Source organism: Ostrinia furnacalis, unplaced genomic scaffold (genome assembly GCF_004193835.3).
Source record: "Ostrinia furnacalis isolate ACB-3 unplaced genomic scaffold, ASM419383v2 OfSCF4462, whole genome shotgun sequence".
In the NCBI taxonomy this organism is placed as follows: Eukaryota; Metazoa; Arthropoda; class Insecta; order Lepidoptera; family Crambidae; genus Ostrinia; species Ostrinia furnacalis.
The window spans coordinates 768-19985 of record NW_021134701.1 but is presented as its reverse complement, the minus strand read 5'-3'; the positions used below and the strand labels follow the sequence as shown (position 1 = coordinate 19985).

Below are 19218 nucleotides of genomic sequence, written 5' to 3'. Positions count from 1 at the left end.
AGAAACTGGAGCGAGCCATCAGTTTCAGTTATACGTTTGGTTTAAAGCCGAACATAGCTGGTATATTGATGATGCATTATATTGACATAAAAAGATATAATTTTATTATGTACTAGCTTTTGCCCGCGGCTTCACCTGCGTGAAATTTAGTTTGTCACAGATCGTTATAAATTATAGCCTATATGTTAATCTGGGTTATAAACAATAAATCTGTAAAGTTTCAATAAAATGCGTTCAGTAGATTTTGCGTGAAAGAGTAACAAACACCCAGACATCCACACAAACTTTCGTATTTATAATAATAGTAGGATTAGTAGGATATTAGTAGGATTTAAAAAGTGTATTTGTGTTTTGGAAATATTGTCTCGTCTTGGGACTTTTTCGACAATCTAGTTACTATATTATAGATTTTAGTAGAATTTTACGATGTCTGAAACACTTGATCTTTTGTGGGTGTTGTTGGTAAGACATGTTAAGAACGAATAATAATTTAGTCGGCCGTTTGGTGTAGTGGTTCGAAACGGACTACTATTCCGGGGGTAGCGGGTTCGATTCCCGCACAGTACAAACATTTGTGTGCATGAACATATTTGTTTAAAAATTAAAATTCATAAAATTCATTTATTTTTGGAAATAGGCTTTTAGAAAGCACTTTTACACGTCCCAATATTAACCCTACCACTGCTTCGGGACAATAAATGGGCCAGTGCTGAGAAGAAGCAGCGCTCAGTTTGTATTGGACTGGGTGTTTTCTATGTATAATAAGTATGTATTTACAAAAAAAAAAGTATTTAAGTATGTTTATGTCCGTTGTCTAGTACCCATAGTACAAGCTGTGCTCAGTTTGGGACTAGAAGCGCATTGTAAAATGTCCAAGGATATTTATTTATTTATTTAAATTCCCAGGTGCAGCAGCTAGCAGCGGCAGCGGCAGCAGCAGCAGCCGCCCACCACCAGCACGGCGTGGGCGGCGTGGGCGTGGGCGTGGGCGAGCACGTGGGCGAGTGGCGCGCGCCGCTGATCGTGGAGCCGGCGCCGCTGGAGCCCGACGTGTGGGAGTTCCACCACCACGCGCACCACGCGCCCGCGCCCGCGCCGCACCACCAGCACCACCACACGCACAAGAGGTACGTTGGCTTGCCCACATTTTATATACTTGTTCGTTATACCACAGAATAATAATAAGTACTACGTACAGAAGTTTTACTTCGCGAAGGTATTTAAAAAAATGTATGCTCAATGTCATTAACAATATCGTGTAATTTAGCCTGTCTCAAGAGTCAAGCACCATTTTGTTGACAAACGTCAGTGATCGGCACTGCGCCGAAGCTATAGGGCTGACTTCGGTAAAATGATGTGACGTGAGGTGCCAAACTGCGAAAAATGGCGGAGGAAATACATGATTTAGCATGAATTATCATAAATTATATTAACTACTTATTTACCTCTCAGTGTCTTGAGGCAACTTAAAAAAGTACATTCTGTATTTTTATTATTATTTAGGCAATTATATACTGCGCAGTATTTAGTACACCATTTTCTTTATTTTCTTCCATCATACACAAGAATACGCGTTCGTGAGTCAATGTTCGCTCGTATGTGAGGCCTTGTCGAATAGTATCTTGTAGGTGGGCCATCGTGCGTGTTTTGTTTTCGATGTAAACTCGCGGAGATGAACAGGCCTTGTTACACACTTAGATTAATAAAGCCTAGATAGTCAGTGCACGAAAGGTGAGGTAGCTTTTAGTGAGCCGTAAACGTCACATGAACTGTCAAAGTGAAAAATTGGTAAACACGTCCGATGAATTTTAATTAATTATGACGGTTTGTGCTGTGAAAGGGTGTCTAAATACATAAGAAAAACGAAAGAAAGCGACCAGTGTTACATTTCATAAGTAAGTACTACGATTCGACGCGTATTTTGCTTGAATTTAGCTTTCGAAAATTAAATACGGGAATGATACCAGTAACAAGAAAAATTATTTCCCAATTGTTAGCCGTGCAAATACACTTCCTTTTTTTATGAAATCGATACTTTTAGTCGATTTATCTTATTGTAATTAGGTAGGTACTTTGAATTCAATAAATAAGAAAGTACATGATGCGTTTTATTTTTGTTAATTATAACATAATTAAAAACGTATTAAAAATTTCCCTACTTTCGGGGAAATCGCCTTCACTGTCCACACTCCCCAACAAAATGGACACTAATGACATAAGATTTTTGCCTCACTCTTGACGAAGCGTTTGTATGAAGACTATCCATCTAGGCTTTATTAATCTAAGGTTACACAGTAATAACCACGCGGTTTCTGGATGGTTCTCATTGACAACTGAGGCGGTAACCGTGCGGTTAAGATTTTATGCAAATGTACAAGAATTGATCGGTAACCGCGCAATTATCGCTGTCTTAACAAGACATATTATGATGATATTTGTGGGTATTTTTATTTGTATCGATTTGGACAGCCCAACAATTATACTAACTCCGTATTACAAGATGAAATCTTAGTTCTGTCCTGTGAAACTCGCTTATGCTGATAAGCATAAAGTCCAATTAATGAAGCACTATCGCCTCATTAATTTTTAATCAAGCAGACATTTTGTAGCAGTTTGACCTGCTATAGCAACTTTGCCTCCTTACCGATATAAAAGCAACAGGAACGTATATTTTGTTATATAAACCTTAGCATATAAGTTCGAACCGGACAAAATTAAATATCGTTCTCCGTCATTTAGACTCGAATTCACTAAAGGATAATAACTTCTATATGTATAAATCACTATTCCATTTACTATTTTATCATAAGAAATCCTTTACAAAACAGAACTATTGTCACCATAAAAATGATAACTAACATGAATGATGTAACAATGCGAGGGTTGTCAACAGATCGACTAAGCAGCAGGCGAGCGCAGTGCCGCACTATCAGCCGCACCACCAAACACATCAATACAGGTGCTCTATACATATTAATGCTTTTAAATTGCTATATTATTGTGTTGTTAACCCATCAAACCCCAAGCGGTCGTATAAGACCGCGTAACATTGATTTCTATGTCTCAATTTTCGGGGCTTGAAGGGCTTATTCCTTTTTCCCTTGTAGCGACACCTGTGATATCCTAACATAGAACTAAAGTTTTAGTTGCTAAGCTATTGTACAGTTTATTTCTTTCTAAATTACTAATTTAGCACCATGTATAATACTTACTATAAAATCTACATACGTGTTGTTTTGGTGGTTATTATTATTTTTAATATTACTTACAGTTTGTCCTATTTCCTAATTTTCTTTTTTTTAATTATTAACGTCCCTGTTTAGAAAACACATTGGAAGTCAAATTATGGACTTATTTGATGATATAAAAGACATTTAACTTTACTAATGTGATCAATAAAGAATATTACGAACTAATTCAAGCGAGAATCGTTTGATTGATATCCATCGACTGCTGGACTCACTTCTAATACAAGCACATTATTTTGTTTAGCTGGAAGTGTAAACAAAGAACACGAGTTATTTTATCACCCAGCTGTGCCGGTTAATACCGACCAGCTTATTCATTAAAACATCTCGTCCAATTACTGTTATCAGTTTAGGCTTTTTTTTTTTACTAAAGGAGACCAGTGGGTCTAGACAAAGTGCACTTTATTTATATGCAAACCAGTCGAAAAGTGGTCGAAAGGCCTTTTTTGTGTGGAGTTTTGACGGATTCGATTTTCGATTCGATCAAAAAGTGCATTTTGTCTAGGAGGCAGAGATGTGTTTGAATGACCAATTTGATTTCCGAACCGTAGCTGATATTTTTCTTTTATCATTTTACAAAGAAAGTTCTTAGACATTATTACAATTTATTGCATTGGCATAAACCACTGAGGTTTGTTGGCAGAGCTGATTGGTTATTCGCACAACTCTCTGCTTTGGTGGAAAACGGGCCTTAGTCCCGCTAGCAGCATGTCGTCAACGTATACGGTTGTGTTTGTTGTAGCCTGGCCAGCAGCGGCGGCAAGAAGGAGCCGACTCAGCTGTCGCCCGTCAAGAAACGCGTCAAGGAGGGCACGCCGCCGTCCCGCCACCGCCACCACCATCACGACCACACGTGAGTCACATTTATTATTAAAAACGCCCGTATTCACAAACGATGCTTCTTAAGTGAAGCAGCAAATCGAAAGCACAGCGTTGAATAGAGCTCTGTGGTCCGTGTGTCACCCTGTGCGTCCACGCGCACTTTGAGACAACGACGACGACTTTGACGTAATGTGAGTGAATGCGGGCGTGCTCCTCCTCATCTGTAACTGCATCTCACTTATTACTTTGGTGGTCATGGTTCAATATTAATCAGAATTATTTGTTTAAAAATTGACACTTTCTGTCGGCGTTTTCAAAGATTGACACTTTTTGTTGCCGTGGTTTTATAGTTTTTTTGTGAGATTTGGATTTGGACACCGAAGGAAATAATTACTTGAAAGTAGAATCAAATATAGAATGAAATTGCATTTACCACCAACAATTATCATGTTTATCTAACTTGACCTTAGAGAAAGACTGATTTTCCATAAAATCCTGTCCTCTGGATGGAAAAAGTAACGTTACCAATGAGCCGCAACTGTTGGCTGTTCTGACGCATTGGTTTATCACCACAGGAACACGCGAGCGGTGAACAGTAGCGCGGGCGCGTGGGAAGCGGCGCCGGCGCCGGCGTGCGGCGCGCACACCATCACCATCCGCGACACGCCGTCGCCCGCCGTCTCCGTCATCACCATCTCCGACTCGGACGACGAGGGCCCGCCGCCCAACAACACAGGTGAGGAGTCTCTTGGGCTGGAGCACCGCCCACCTTAACGGTAACTATAACTGTAACCCGCCACCATCCGCGACACGCCGTCGCCCGCCGTCTCCGTCATCACCATCTCCGACTCGGACGACGAGGGCCCGCCGCCCAACAACACAGGTGAGGAGTCTCTTGGGCTGGAGCACCGCCCACCTTAACGGTAACTATAACTGTAACCCGCCACCATCCGCGACACGCCGTCGCCCGCCGTCTCCGTCATCACCATCTCCGACTCGGACGACGAGGGCCCGCCGCCCAACAACACAGGTGAGGAGTCTCTTGGGCTGGAGCACCGCCCACCTTAACGGTAACTATAACTGTAACCCGCCACCATCCGCGACACGCCGTCGCCCGCCGTCTCCGTCATCACCATCTCCGACTCGGACGACGAGGGCCCGCCGCCCAACAACACAGGTGAGGAGTCTCTTGGGCTGGAGCACCGCCCACCTTAACGGTAACTATAACTGTAACCCGCCACCATCCGCGACACGCCGTCGCCCGCCGTCTCCGTCATCACCATCTCCGACTCGGACGACGAGGGCCCGCCGCCCAACAACACAGGTGAGGAGTCTCTTGGGCTGGAGCACCGCCCACCTTAACGGTAACTATAACTGTAACCCGCCACCATCCGCGACACGCCGTCGCCCGCCGTCTCCGTCATCACCATCTCCGACTCGGACGACGAGGGCCCGCCGCCCAACAACACAGGTGAGGAGTCTCTTGGGCTGGAGCACCGCCCACCTTAACGGTAACTATAACTGTAACCCGCCACCATCCGCGACACGCCGTCGCCCGCCGTCTCCGTCATCACCATCTCCGACTCCGACGACGAGGGCCCGCCGCCCAACAACACAGGTGAGGTTTCTTATACACGAGAGGCTCATAGCCGACTAGCTTTTGCCCGCGGCTTCACCCGCGTGAAATTTCGTTTGTCACAGATCGTCATAAATTATAGCCTACATGTTATTCTGGGTTATAAAATACTGTGAAGTTTCATCAAAATCCGTTTAGTAGTTTTTGCTTGAAAGAGTAACAAACATCCAGACATCCACACAAACTTTCGCATTTATAATATTAGTAGGATAGTAGGACGACAGTGGCAACGGCAGCTCTAGACACCTTTTGGCGGCAGCTGTCGACTCGTCGACGGCAGCTGTCGCCACGTCGACGAATGCTACCGATAGGTGCCGTTAGCTGCAGCTTGTAGCTGTCTTTTTGTACAGGGTGCGACAAGCTACAACTGCAGCTGCCGCCAAAAGGTGGCGACAGCTGCCGTTGCCACTGTCGTCGGCTATTTTTTACCCGCGTGATACTTGACTCACTTTTTGGCTGAGGCGATAGAAAGGGGAATATTATTTTAATAAAATAAAAAATTAAATTAAATTTCAATTCATATCGTTTATTTGCATCCAAGTAATTATTACATGTATGGTTTGGTTTACTAACTACAAGCTAGATTTCATTTACTGAGTGCCTCGGCCTTCAGAACCTACACTAACTGCCTCTGCCTTCAGAACCTACACTAACATGAGCTGGTGCACGTTCAGCCGGATCTCCACTGGAGGCAGCCTCGGGTCGAACAGCCGCTCAGGAGATGCTTTCTCAACTTGAGGCTCGGTCGTTGCGAGGCTAATTTCGTCGCCGCGGACCGAGCCACATTTTGTCGCTCGGGACGAGGTAGCCGCTCGGCCCGAGGCTGCCTCTAGTGCAGTGGTTCTTAACCTTTAAGTCACGAGGGACCATTTTACCAAATTTCTGTCTTGTCAGGGACCATTTTTTNGTGCAGTGGTTCTTAACCTTTAAGTCACGAGGGACCATTTTACCAAATTTCTGTCTTGTCAGGGACCATTTTTTTTTTTTTTTTTTTTTTCAAAATCCTATAAAAGGGGAGGTCGATTTCTCGCCCACTGTGTGCCGTTTGCGTTGTATTGACTCGACTCATCACGTCACGTCACTTGTTTATTACGATGTCTTCGCGGACCACTTGGAATGCCTCCAGGGACTACCAGTGGTCCGCGGACTACCGGTTAAGAACCACTGCTCTAGTGGATAAGCGGCAGACGTTGACCGCCGCACACGAACCTGTCTCGGGGTGTCCGCAAAACACCTGATCAGAGCGTGTGCGCCCGCGCAGCTTTTACCGTAAAGCCCTTAGAGAGCATAATATTAACGTATGACTGTTTCCACAGCAGGCGGCGCCAGCAACAGCTGCGAAGCGCCGGCGCAGGCCGCGCCCACGCCGCACGCGCCATCCGTCATCTGCAGCGCGGCGCGCGACGACCGCGCCGTCAAGCACGAGCCGCACCACCAGCCCTGCCACCATCATCATCCGCACCAGGTATGCTTGATGACGTCATGCAGCGCGAGAGTCTGGAAAAAGGATATCATTATTCTTCTAAAATATTGACACACCACTAAATTGCCTAAGACAAAGGCGATCCAGCACTGTGCTAATAAAATTGCGTTCTGTAGTTTTGTGTTTTGTGCCTTCTGTCAAAAAGAGCACGTGTCGGCACTGTTTGACTGTCTTTATTCTTTCGCGTTCTTTATGGGCTTCGTTATAGCTCTGCGAGCAGTGCTCAGTGCTGTCATTTATGCCTGTGGAGTAATGAGCAGTGCTTGCAGTTCTATAACGAAAAAACGGTACAAGTTGGTAGCGGACGACATGAGGCAGCAGACGAGTAGTGAGACAGCCAGCAGTGTATTTCTATGAAACTCCCTCCGTAGTTGTCGCTAGCTTCGTATCGCTAACCACGGAGGGAATTAGTAGTGTCGCAGCGACACGTCGTGCCTCATGTCGTCAACTACCAACTTCTCCAAGAACGCCTCATTATCATCATCTCAGCCATAGGACGTCCACTGCTGAACATAGGCCACCCGCAATGCTTTCCATTCTGCCCGGTTGGTAGCGGCCTGCGTCCAGCGCTTTCCTGCTACCTTTATGATGTCGTCGGTCCACCTTGTACGAGATCAAATCAGAAATGAGAAGGTCCGTAAACGAACTAAAGTCGCTGACATAGCCGACGGATTAGCAAGCTGAAGTGGCAGTGGGCTGGGCACATAGTACGCAGAACTGACGGCCGATGGGGCAGCAAGGTGCTGGAGTGGAGGTCGCGTACCGGAAAACGCAGCGTGGGACGTCCACCTACAAGGTGGACATCTAAATAAATAAAAGGACAAACTGACTGACTTAGTGACATATCAACGCACAGCCTAAACGGCTAAACGTAGGCACTTGAAATTTGGAAGGGACGTAGCTTAGGTACCGTAGAGGTGCACTAAGAAAGGAATTCCCGAATTTCCCAAGGGAACGGAAATTAGCGGGAAAATCCTTTTGTATGAAAAATCTAAACCGCTTAGACGCTCGAAATTTGGCATGCAGGTACCTTAGTAAACTTAAAGTTTAGTGACAACAGGATATTGCAACATTCCCACGGGAACGAGAGTTAGGAAAAAACATTTGTATGAAAAAATCTAAACCGCGTAAGATAGATGAAGGGGGTAAAACGGGATCCACGCGTACGAAGTGGCGGGCGGCCGCTAGTCATAAATAACGCCTAACTGACTTAAAATGTACCTTCTAGCAACAGCAACAGCAGCAGCCGCAGCCACAGCAACAGCAGCCGCCTCCGCAACCTCAGCCTGTCCAACCGGCGCCTCCTCAGCCGGCGCACGGCAGCACGCAGCGCCCGAGCGGCGGCGCGGCGCCGGCGCAGCCCACGCCGCAGAGCCAGAAGAAGCGCATCCTGCTCCTCGCGCAGCAGGACGCCGCCAAGCGCGAGCCGCACGAACATCTGCCGCATTACGCGCACCACCCGGTCAGTACACGCCTTAAAGAGTAGCCAAACATTTTGCAGCATCACTGTACACAATATGTGGTATGCGGCGCCGCAACGGCACCGTCTCGCTCAATCGAAGGGTGTTCCTGCGGTGCGGCGCGCGAACGCACCGTCTGGCATATAATTGATTTTTATATACAAGTACGCCGCAGCGACACCACTTCGGCGCCGCGCCGCGACCGCACCGCACCGTGTGCCTTCTCCCTTATTATTCACTATCCAATCAGTAGCTAGGTTACGCTACACAGTAGCGGGTGTAGCAGCTACAGGATTCGCACCACCCGGCCGCCGAGTACACTCCACAGGGCACCCATTACTTGGCCATTAGCACTGCACGACGTGTACAGTAAAACGCTGCATTAGAAAGAAAGAAAGATACATTTATTACAATGGACATCACACAAATACAGGCAATTACATAGACATGACAGTGGCACATAATAATGGAAGAAGAAAAAATAAAAGCAAGAGTAAACTGAGCAGTGCCACCCATTCACCAACAAGATGCCCACTGCAACGGGGCCCCACTCAGCATATGCCGTGGCCCACGGTGACGAAGGCCACGGCGCTGGTTTTCAGTGTGCCCCATGCCGAGTGAGGGTCACGGACCATTGGTAAAATAAATAAAATAGTAAGCTGCATAAAATTGTCTAGCATTACGCCACACAACGCCGCGGCGCCGGCGCCGCTTGCGCACCATCAGAACTGCAACTATTGCACAAAAAAGTATTCACAAATCTGCAAGAAAACCCTTCCTCCTACACTATTGGAAAACTCGCATAAAATGGGTTACTAGACCCTAATACATATACATTTTATTAAGCCTTTAGATTACTTGGCAATATAATTAATAATTGTTTACATTTTTTACAGAGCGGCACGACTGTGCGCCAATCGAACGACTACCAGTGCAATCAGTACGTGCCAGCACAACACAAAAGGGATAGTGTAAGTATATCCACATTGTTTTTACATAAGATAACATAAGTCACATACCTTTTGTAACTCAACTGGGCATTACGTCCTGCCATATCATGCTAAAAGATGCTGGGACGTCCACCCACAAAGTGGATTATAAACGTTGCAAGAAGATGCTGGGCTACTTTTATCCGGCCAATGTGGAAATCATTAAAAAAAAGCTTATGTTTAGCTGTGGCCATCATGTGGCTTGATTGTTGATAGTGGGATTATTCCACTTTGTTCACCTGGGTGAAGAAAGTAGAATTTTTTAGTTACGTCTTTTAGCTTGGAACCTATGCGGGTGATAAATCTACTTGATCAATGAGAAGTCGCATCTGTCCACCTGGGTGAATTAATTCCTAGGTGAACAAAGGCGACCTTAGTCGAATAAATTCACCTGGTTGAAATGGTTCTGAGGTGAAATGAGAACACTAAAAATTCATTTTCTTCACACAGGTAAACAACGTTGAATAATCCGTACAGCTAGCACGAAAAACTTTCGAGTTCGAATCGTTTGAGTATTCGAATCGCTATCAAGAGATTTAGTACCAAAACTACAACAGCGCCTTTATGAACGTGTCGTAAAGTGAACAAATGGTTGCACGAAACTTATTTTGCGAATCAAAATTGTCACATTATTGTTTAATTCGAAGATTGAGTATCGGATTTTGTCTAATACGCAAACGATTCGAAGACGATAGTTGTTCATGCTAGAGGTACCGAATGACATAAGACTCACGTACGTTTGTTTGTTACAGAGCGGAGGCTGCCGCGAGTATATGGGCGCGGGCGGCGTGGTGGGCGGCGTGGTAGGCGGCGTGGTCGGCGGCGTGGTCGGCGGCGCGGGAGGCGTGGTGGGCCCGCCTCAGGCGCACAAGCACCCGCCGCACGCCTGGCACCACCACCCGCATCCGCACTACAAGTGAGGATTAAAAAAAAAGACAAACGCACTAAATGACAAATCCATAAAAATCTGTTAACATGAAAAAAATGCATAAGACTACTGCCCCTGTAGTCAGACGACAGGTTTCGTGGGGCTCTCCCTGCCAGAAGGGCAAGATCTACCCACTAAAACAACCACGAATGTCATCATGTCATTCTTACTGCGCATAGAGGAAATTCCGGTATATCGAAACTTGTCCCGATTTCCGCCTATGCCCAGTTATAAAATAAATAAACCTAACCTAATACTTTATTTTATTAACTCGGTGGTTAAACTAATCAACAAAATTAAAACAAGTAAACAGGATAAAAATATCATAAATTAATAAGATTTTTATGGATTTAACATTTTGCACCTAAATACAAGTGAGTGCCAGCACCACCACGAAATATAAAACTATTCTTATTATAAGGACAACCAATAAAGCATACACTATAAGTATACATTCCTAGTTTCCTTCCACTTTCCACTCTTTATACCCACCACCCGCATCCGCACTACAAGTGAGTGCCACCACCACGAAATATTAAACTTATTATAAGGACAACCAATAAAGCATACACTATACATTCCTAGTTTCCTTCCACTTTCCACTCCGTAGTCGATACGATAAGAAAAAGAAATTTCCTTTAGTCTGCCACGACATGCACCAAAAAATATTTTGGTCAGTTATAAAGTTGCCAGATAGCAAAAACAGCTGACTTACTGCCTATTACCTTACCTGCATATTTCGGAAATATGCAATTAAAATATTTGTTTGTGGTTTAACCACACGAAATGAAACCACATGAATGAATTTATACGTACGAGGAGCGAAGCCAGCTATGTAAGACTCGACTTGCTGTGTGGTATTAGGACTAACAAGTACTTCAAAAAAATTAGCAATACCTCAGTCGATTTAAAATTTATTTAGCACCGATTGTAATACACAAATGTCAACGATAATCGATAACGTTTAATATATTGGTCGGAAATACACTATCACAGACAGACTCACAGTTACATGTTCACTTCCTTTCAGCTCAGAATGCCAACCGCCAACTTCAAAAATAGGGATGTTTCCTGGGTAAAAAAGCAAGAGTTAATTAGTCCGTCAGTTAGCTTATCAAAAAATACTCGAAACCTATTTTTCACTTTTTAAAACTAGTGAAAATGTAAAGAGATAAATCGTGCCAAAGTTCTAAAGAAAAGGCCCGTGACGTCAGTGAGTGCGTAAAAGTGCAGCACTTTGTGACGTCGCGTGGAACTTCAACGCACTATAACTTTGTAATTATTTGTTTGATTGAAAATTAAAAATATACATACGTGTCCAATATTTTTTTATATTAAAATTGACAGACTAAAAATTTTTTTTTAGGAAACTAGCCTATTCTTGAAATGCCAACTTTGCGAGTGAGCGGTAGGCATTTTGCGAAATTGGCAATCTGAGCTGAAAGGGTTCACTTTAGCATCATCCACGTTTCAAGAGATTTATTTATTTATTAATTAAATTAAATTAATTAAGACGTAATGTAACTTCCAGGCCCGGCAGCGGCGGAGTGCTGTCGCCGGGCGGCGGCGTGTCGCCGGGCTACCTGCCGCCGCCGCTCTACGTGCCCACCTACCACTACCACACGTGAGTACTGAATACTTTTTATAAACCACAGCTTTTGCCCGCGGCTTCACCCGCGTGAAATTTAGTATCACAGATCGGCATAAATTATAGCCTATATGTCAATCTGGGTTACAAACAATAATACTGTAAAGTTTCAACAAAATCCGTTCAGTAGTTTTTGCGTGAAAGAGTAACAAACATCCACACAAACTTGCGCATTTATAATATTAATAGGATAAGTAATGCAAATTACTCACGACAAACGCGATGTAGGCAAGTTTCTGTAGATCGGTAATCTTCTGAAGATTGTGAGAGGCAGTGCAGGACCGGTGTTGTGGAGATTCTTGGATTTGTCGATCAGTGGATGTCCTTGCCTGAAATGAAAATGAAAGATATTAATTATTGCCATTTTAACTATTACAAAACAGAATAAACTAACTCCCTTGCATTGCCTTTCGTCCAACTATCGTCTTTCGGTTATTGTAACACTGACAATGAAATACATATACAGTTTTCTTAACCAAAATTAAAAATATATAGTAATAACACTGTTGCTGATAGTAATCAGCAACAGTGTTAACTACCCATTGCCGGTCGTGCTGTCTCGTTCTATCGCAAATAATCACCATTTGATGAGAGCGAGAGCTAAAACGGAAATGGATAATTAACACTGTGGCTTATAGTACTTGTACGTGACTTTGTTGGTGGTGTACAGCCCAAACCACTGGACGGATCGGGCAGGTAGATGTTTTGACGTAGGCATCCGCTAAGAAAGGATTTTACGAAACCATCCCTAAGGGGGTAAAACCTATGGGCCCCTATCCCTACCCCTACCCCTAAGGGGGTAACCGTATGAAATCGCGGGCGGCCGCTAGTAATAAATAAATGGCATCCGCTAAGAAAGGATTTTACGAAACCATCCCTAAGGGGGTAAAACCTATGGGCCCCTATCCCTACCCCTACCCCTAAGGGGGTAACCGTATGAAATCGCGGGGGGCCGCTAGTAATAAATAAATAAACAAACAAATAACTAACTTACATTTCCAATTACAGCGGCGGCGCACACGGCGTGGGCGGAGTAGCGGGCCCGCCGCCGGCGCACCACGGCAGCGGCGCGCGGCTGCCCGGCTACCTGCAGCCCTACTCGCCCACCTACCTCGTGCCGCAGCACCCGCAGCAACACCTCTGGTACACCGACTGAGCCTGCCACGCCCGCGCCCCAGCCACACAGGGGGCATGTCACGGCCGTGGCGTGGCACTGTCGACGGTGTCACGCTAAAAGGAGACTAAAGTCATTTGCACAGTTAGCAAGTCTCCGCCAGTGACAAACAATGGAATATCACGGCCGTGTCGTGGCACTGTCAAGGGTGTCACGCTAAGAGGAGACGAAGGTGATTTGCACGGTTAGTCTCCGCCAGTGTGACAATATGTCACGGTCGTGTTACTGTCGAGGGTGTCATGCTAAAGGGAGAAAACAGGTTAATAATGCACCGTTAGCAAGTCTCCACCAGTGTGACAATGTTTGGAATGACACAGTCGTGTCACTTTTGGAATGTCACTCGTGTCGAGGGTGTCACGATAAAGGAAGAAAAACAGAGGTTATTATACAGTGCAGTACCTGGGACCTCGTACACACGAAAATCAAATCGTACATTCGAAACTTAGGAGGACATTTTTCAGTGTAACCCAGCGGTAATCAATTTTTGCAATTTCACAATCGATATCACCCTAAAGAGATGTTATTGATGTCGCGCTAAAGCGAAAGAAACAGGTTATTTGTTACAGGATTGATTTAGTAAACGCAATGATCGTATTGAAGTAGACAATACATTTTTGTCAAGTCCCATCATTATCCAAAATTCGGAACTACACGAATCGACGCTGTTACACAATAGGAACATTATTATTATGGTCACAATCTCATTTTTGTCAAATCTTAAATGGACATTTAGACAGTCAGAAATGTGTTAGCAATACTGTAATATTATTAGTCCCTTTAGGTTGACACCCGCGATATATTAAATATTCCTCTGTACTGGTGCAAGGGTTAAGGGTGGCCCGGCTGACAGCGGCGGTGTCAGACATCGCGCATCTTGATGTAACGACAGCGGTGGTTCACTCCAATAGAGTTGTCACAATCGAAATAAAATTTCATGTTGAAATGATTCGTAAGTTACTAAAAAAATAGTAGCTTAATTTAAATAAAATTGGAAATGGATTGTGGAACTACTCTATTTTAGTTGGCCACTAGATTGCGCTTTACAGTCCATTTCATAAGGTTGATCGTTTCGGAGAATAAAATTGAGTAAAAGAGTACCACTGTGTTGTGAAATGGTCAGTAAAGTGCCATTAGGCGTTGGCGGCGGAGGGCTCGGCGCCGCGGAACCAAATATATTCGACCGATCCTCTCACACTGCAATTTTTAATTAAATCTATGACTAGTGTGTTACTCGCGCGTTTATGTAATATATTAAAGTTCCTTTCGTTCTGGGCGGCGCCGACGCCTCGGCTTCCGCCGCCCTGTGTATTTATAGTTAATCGACCCTTTCTGTACAAATCTTTATCGTATAGGAGAGTATGTTAAATTATTTTCAATCGTACCCGACCTGCCGAGCGGCGGGAGCCTGGTGTTATACGACGGTATAATGTAGGATGTGTTTAATCGTAGGTCGGTATGCGCTACCGACGCGTCTAAGTTAATTATCGTTTCTCGTCTATATGTAGGCTTAGTGGAAGCGGTTTGTTTCAAATGTATAATATGGATTGTAAATTTCGCGTTAATTTTTATTATTATTATTATTTGCTGATAAAGCGAAGCGTGTAGGTTGCATTTACTAATATTTTATCGTAGACATTAGTGTTTGTACCAAATTACTATATGGGAATGTATTAGTAACGAATACGACGTGAGTCGGTGTGCTTCGCAGTCGAGTGAACTGATGTATGTTCGGTTTATTTAGGAGCTTTAGTTATTATGTGACGGTGATTTTGTCAATTACAATTTATTTTAACTTCAGCGTAGAGTGTGCGAGCGACGAGGAGCGAGTCGGTCGCGGTAGGCAAACAAACATTATGCTGTGTTTATTACTATATTCATATTAATTAAAGGGAGTTTTATATTATGTAGATAATACGTGTGTAGGGCGCGGTGATGGATTACTTGTATAGGCGTAGATTCAAGTATACTAAACGAGGAAATAATAAAAAAAATATCTAAGAATTTTATAAACATTTAGTACACACTAATAGTTAACGACTGTAATGCATGTATATTCACATTAGATAGTGCGAATTGTTATTTAAAGAGATGCTAAATGTTCTTTATACAAATTAAATGCAATTAATTTACGACTGCAATTTATTTAGTATAATTTGTTAGATGTTTAGAAACGCGAGCCGCCGCCTGCCGGGGCGGCGCGGTATATTTATACAGCCTTCGGAGCACATTATGTTAAGTCACACGGTCATACGTGAATTGCTGTGAACGTTACTTGATCCGGCTCGGCAAACTCGTTATCGGTGGCACGGCGAAGCTAATGCTACTTACAAAGTTGTAATACAGTATTCGTCGCGAATGGTATTGTATCAGTTTTATAATGTTTTATTTGCTGTGCCACGGGTAGCGGCTAAGGCCGAGCGACACTAAGCGCGCGGTTCGCGGCCCGTGAGTCGTATCGTACAAGTGTAGTCATATAATACAAGTGCGCCGACAAACCGCGCGCTTTAGTGGACGCGAAGCATTATATTTTTTGCTTGTATCAGTAGATTTTGTAATTAGTGCATTAAGAGTTTTTATTTATAATAAACCACTATTTAATCACGGTGCACCCGATGATGTAACTTTGGTACATTCTTTTACTATTCAATATTAAAGATACGTTTTATGACAAGACTATTATGTAACGTTAATTTGAATTAAAGTTCACTAGCTTTGCTGCCTGACAATAATGTTATGTTTAGTTCTGTATCTCTTACGGTTGTAGATTTAGTGTTATGCATTATTATTTTTGTCGTTTTATCGTACCAACACAGTGTGTCGATCAAACGTGGCGTGCGATCATTCTGACGAGTGATTTTAATTCCTTTTGTATGAAATTTTACTTAAAAATAACAATTATTTACGGTTCTTCCTTAGAGACCGCCAGGGTGATAATCTTAGTTGATTGCTATTAGTTTAGTTGTTTGTAAGGGATTATGTACTGTGTTTCTTTCATATCGCGTGTTTAATAACTTGTCAGCTTGACGCACGTCACGTTTGCCGTGCATGGACCTGCCTTGAGTTTTAAACATACAGATTTACAGTAATATTTTTTAGAAATTTTATTTTAATTTTTGAATTTATTTCTTTCGCATAAAATTGCGCGATGTAGGTATATTCAACATATCGGTAATAGGAAAACGATTGGGTTAAATTATAAGTTATAAAGTGATCTCTGTCTTTGAATTTACTGGTAACGTTAAAAATGTAATTTTAATTAATATAATTCTTATTTTATATCAGTCATCGCCGTATCTGCTATTAATCAATGAAATTAATATACAATGTGTAACGAACGGAACGAGCAACACGGCTGAAGCTTTTACTGTTCTTATATTCGGTTGAGTGGTTTATTTTTTGTATAATTTTAATTAAATCCACGGACTACTGTCGAAATCTCCTTTCACTGTTCGCCGCGCGGCGCGAACGACCCATGTCACTCGCGCGGGTGCTACGTAAGGAGATCGGGGTCGTCCTCTGACGCTATTTGGAAGCTAGTCTAATCTTAAATACCATAATAATAAGCAATATTTTGGAGCAATACGCACCCGGGAATACGGTCCGCAATGTTGCGACACTATACTCTTACTGTTCATCAAAGTGTTGGCCAATTCAACGATTGTATTGACGCAATGTTGCGGGGCAATATTGCCAAAAATGTTGACGTTAACAAAGGTTGAGGGCAGAGGGTAGTTCCGTAAGAACTCTCGCGGGTCCATGCTCGCGCGCACCTTGATCTCTGCCTGCGTGCCTCACGCCACGTACCCGCAATCCAAGCCTTTTAGTAATTTATTATTTGTAAGGTTTTTTCGGACTTTTGGGGTTTATTTTTAAGTGTATTAACTGATGGAATGTTAACAATAACAATTATTTTCTATTATATTTTTTTTTTCATTCGTTTATAGTTAATTAAAAAATCTGCTTACTATATCGTGTAGTTGGAGTTAAATTTTTGCCTTATTATTAATTAGTGTTGTGTATATTGGGGCATATTCGATCGTATGAAATACATTTACCAGTATAATAAACTGTCCGTCGGCGCGATACTGTGATTTACTGATTGTAATTATTACAAAATATTAGTTTGTTCGAAACTGACTATTGTAAATTTTGGGTTGTTGCAATAAAATTTTTGTTCATGTGTATAAAATTGCATTTGCGAAGCAGCTGGATGAATTCGAGCCCGGGCTCCGGCACCAGTAGCGACCCCGCCCCGGGTCGAGCAATAATATAATATGTCGACCCATTAATGTACAAATACTCCATATAAGATGTGTATTAATTACTATCATTTTGTACTGTTTAAGTGCGTACGCATATTAGTTCTATTTCACTGTGATTGTACTATTATATATTTTATTCATTGATGATTGTGGCGGTGAAACTATTACAGTAGGCTTATGTTTGATTTTAATGATTTCATGTAACAATATAGTACCTGCAGGTACGAGCCGAGACCTAACTCTGATGGGTATTTTATGTTTTAATTTAGATTATAGGGCTTGTGTAACACAAGTTGAAATGATTAACATGTTTTAAAATCGATATGTGGGGTTATCAGGGGATATAGCACTGATGTTGCTTAAGTTTTTCTTCAATAATAATCAAATAGTTATTATTAGAGAGCAAATTGTAAATAAACATCCAAATATCCCTTTTTATTTTACTTTTATTTTTTTCCCGTTCCTTTTCAGTTGATTTTGTTTTATTATGTGGCCTCTGCGTGTACGCATCGCATAGTGTAACAGCGCGGCGTGACGTCACACGTGGTTTGCTTGTTGCGAAGCATAACAACTTGTAATAAGGAGATAATAACAACGTAATTCACATCGCATCTCCCATAACAATATACTGATTGATTATAATTAATTCTAGTTCACTGATAAATTATCTTTTTATGGAATGTTAACATAAAATTTGTACTTTTAAATGATGCTAAGTAGTCTTCCACTATTTTTTCTCATTAATGTATAATTACGATTAATATATTTCAGTAAGAGCTTTGCTAAACAGATTATCCAGTTAAAATTAAGATGCCAGTGTGTGACGTCACGCTCCAGCTTACTATAGTCAAATAGCGTGGCTAGCGACGCCCGAGCTGCTGTCTTGACAATAACCCAGTGTCAGACAATAATGATTCTTATTATTTGCTGTTAGTAAACATTTTAGTTCGCCCCTTACTAGTATCGGTAGTAGTACAAGAAGTAATAGTTTTTAGACGGAATGTTGAGATTTGTATGTTGTCATAGCACTGGTGTTTATTCTATCAAATCTAATATAGCATAGAAAACCGCGCCTGATAGATTTTTCGTTGCAATCTGATTGAGGTGAACCGTGAATGTGACAACGAAGTATTTCTTAAACATACCAATTAAAATTATAATGATTAAGCCATAATAATGTCACAGAACATAATTATGTGGTATCAAAAAGATGCGGACTAAAATAGCATTTAAGTACCCAGAACTAATCGAATATTAATGAATGGGTTAATGAACGAGTATGCAGATGCCGTGGGTTCGTAGGCAAGTACTCGATCAGACTGCATCGTTAGAGCCTCTTATCATAATTTATAAATGCGTATACATAATAGCATTTTACTTAATTAAAATTCTTATGAGCTCATAATATAATTTACGAATTTTGCGCACTAGTGAACGAATTAAGACTTTTCGTTCTCTTAAAATATGTAGGGTAAACCGTATAGCTATTGCCCACTTAAAGATTTCAAACACATTGAGATGAAAAANGTAGGGTAAACCGTATAGCTATTGCCCACTTAAAGATTTCA

General features: G+C 42.5%; 1 protein-coding gene across 10 annotated transcripts in view; it reads left to right on the top strand.

Annotated features, from left to right (window-relative positions):
* Hipk (Homeodomain interacting protein kinase) overlaps positions 1-18086 on the top strand; it is a 118917-nt gene extending 100831 nt beyond the window's left edge. For 6 of the 10 annotated variants that reach the window (XM_028313983.1, XM_028313978.1, XM_028313982.1 and 3 more), the window contains 10 exons: positions 907-1127; positions 2894-2959; positions 3988-4101; positions 4646-4806; positions 7023-7171; positions 8418-8651; positions 9546-9620; positions 10391-10554; positions 12098-12190; positions 13223-18086. In XM_028313983.1, coding sequence (XP_028169784.1) covers positions 907-1127; positions 2894-2959; positions 3988-4101; positions 4646-4806; positions 7023-7171; positions 8418-8651; positions 9546-9620; positions 10391-10554; positions 12098-12190; positions 13223-13370 — 1425 coding nt within the window. In that variant the 3' untranslated portion in view covers positions 13371-18086. The remainder of the gene's footprint in view (positions 1-906; positions 1128-2893; positions 2960-3987; positions 4102-4645; positions 4807-7022; positions 7172-8417; positions 8652-9545; positions 9621-10390; positions 10555-12097; positions 12191-13222) is intronic. The other 4 variants (XM_028313979.1, XM_028313980.1, XM_028313981.1 and 1 more) reach the window with 4 other exon arrangements.
* The last annotated feature ends 1132 nt before the right edge of the window (positions 18087-19218 follow it).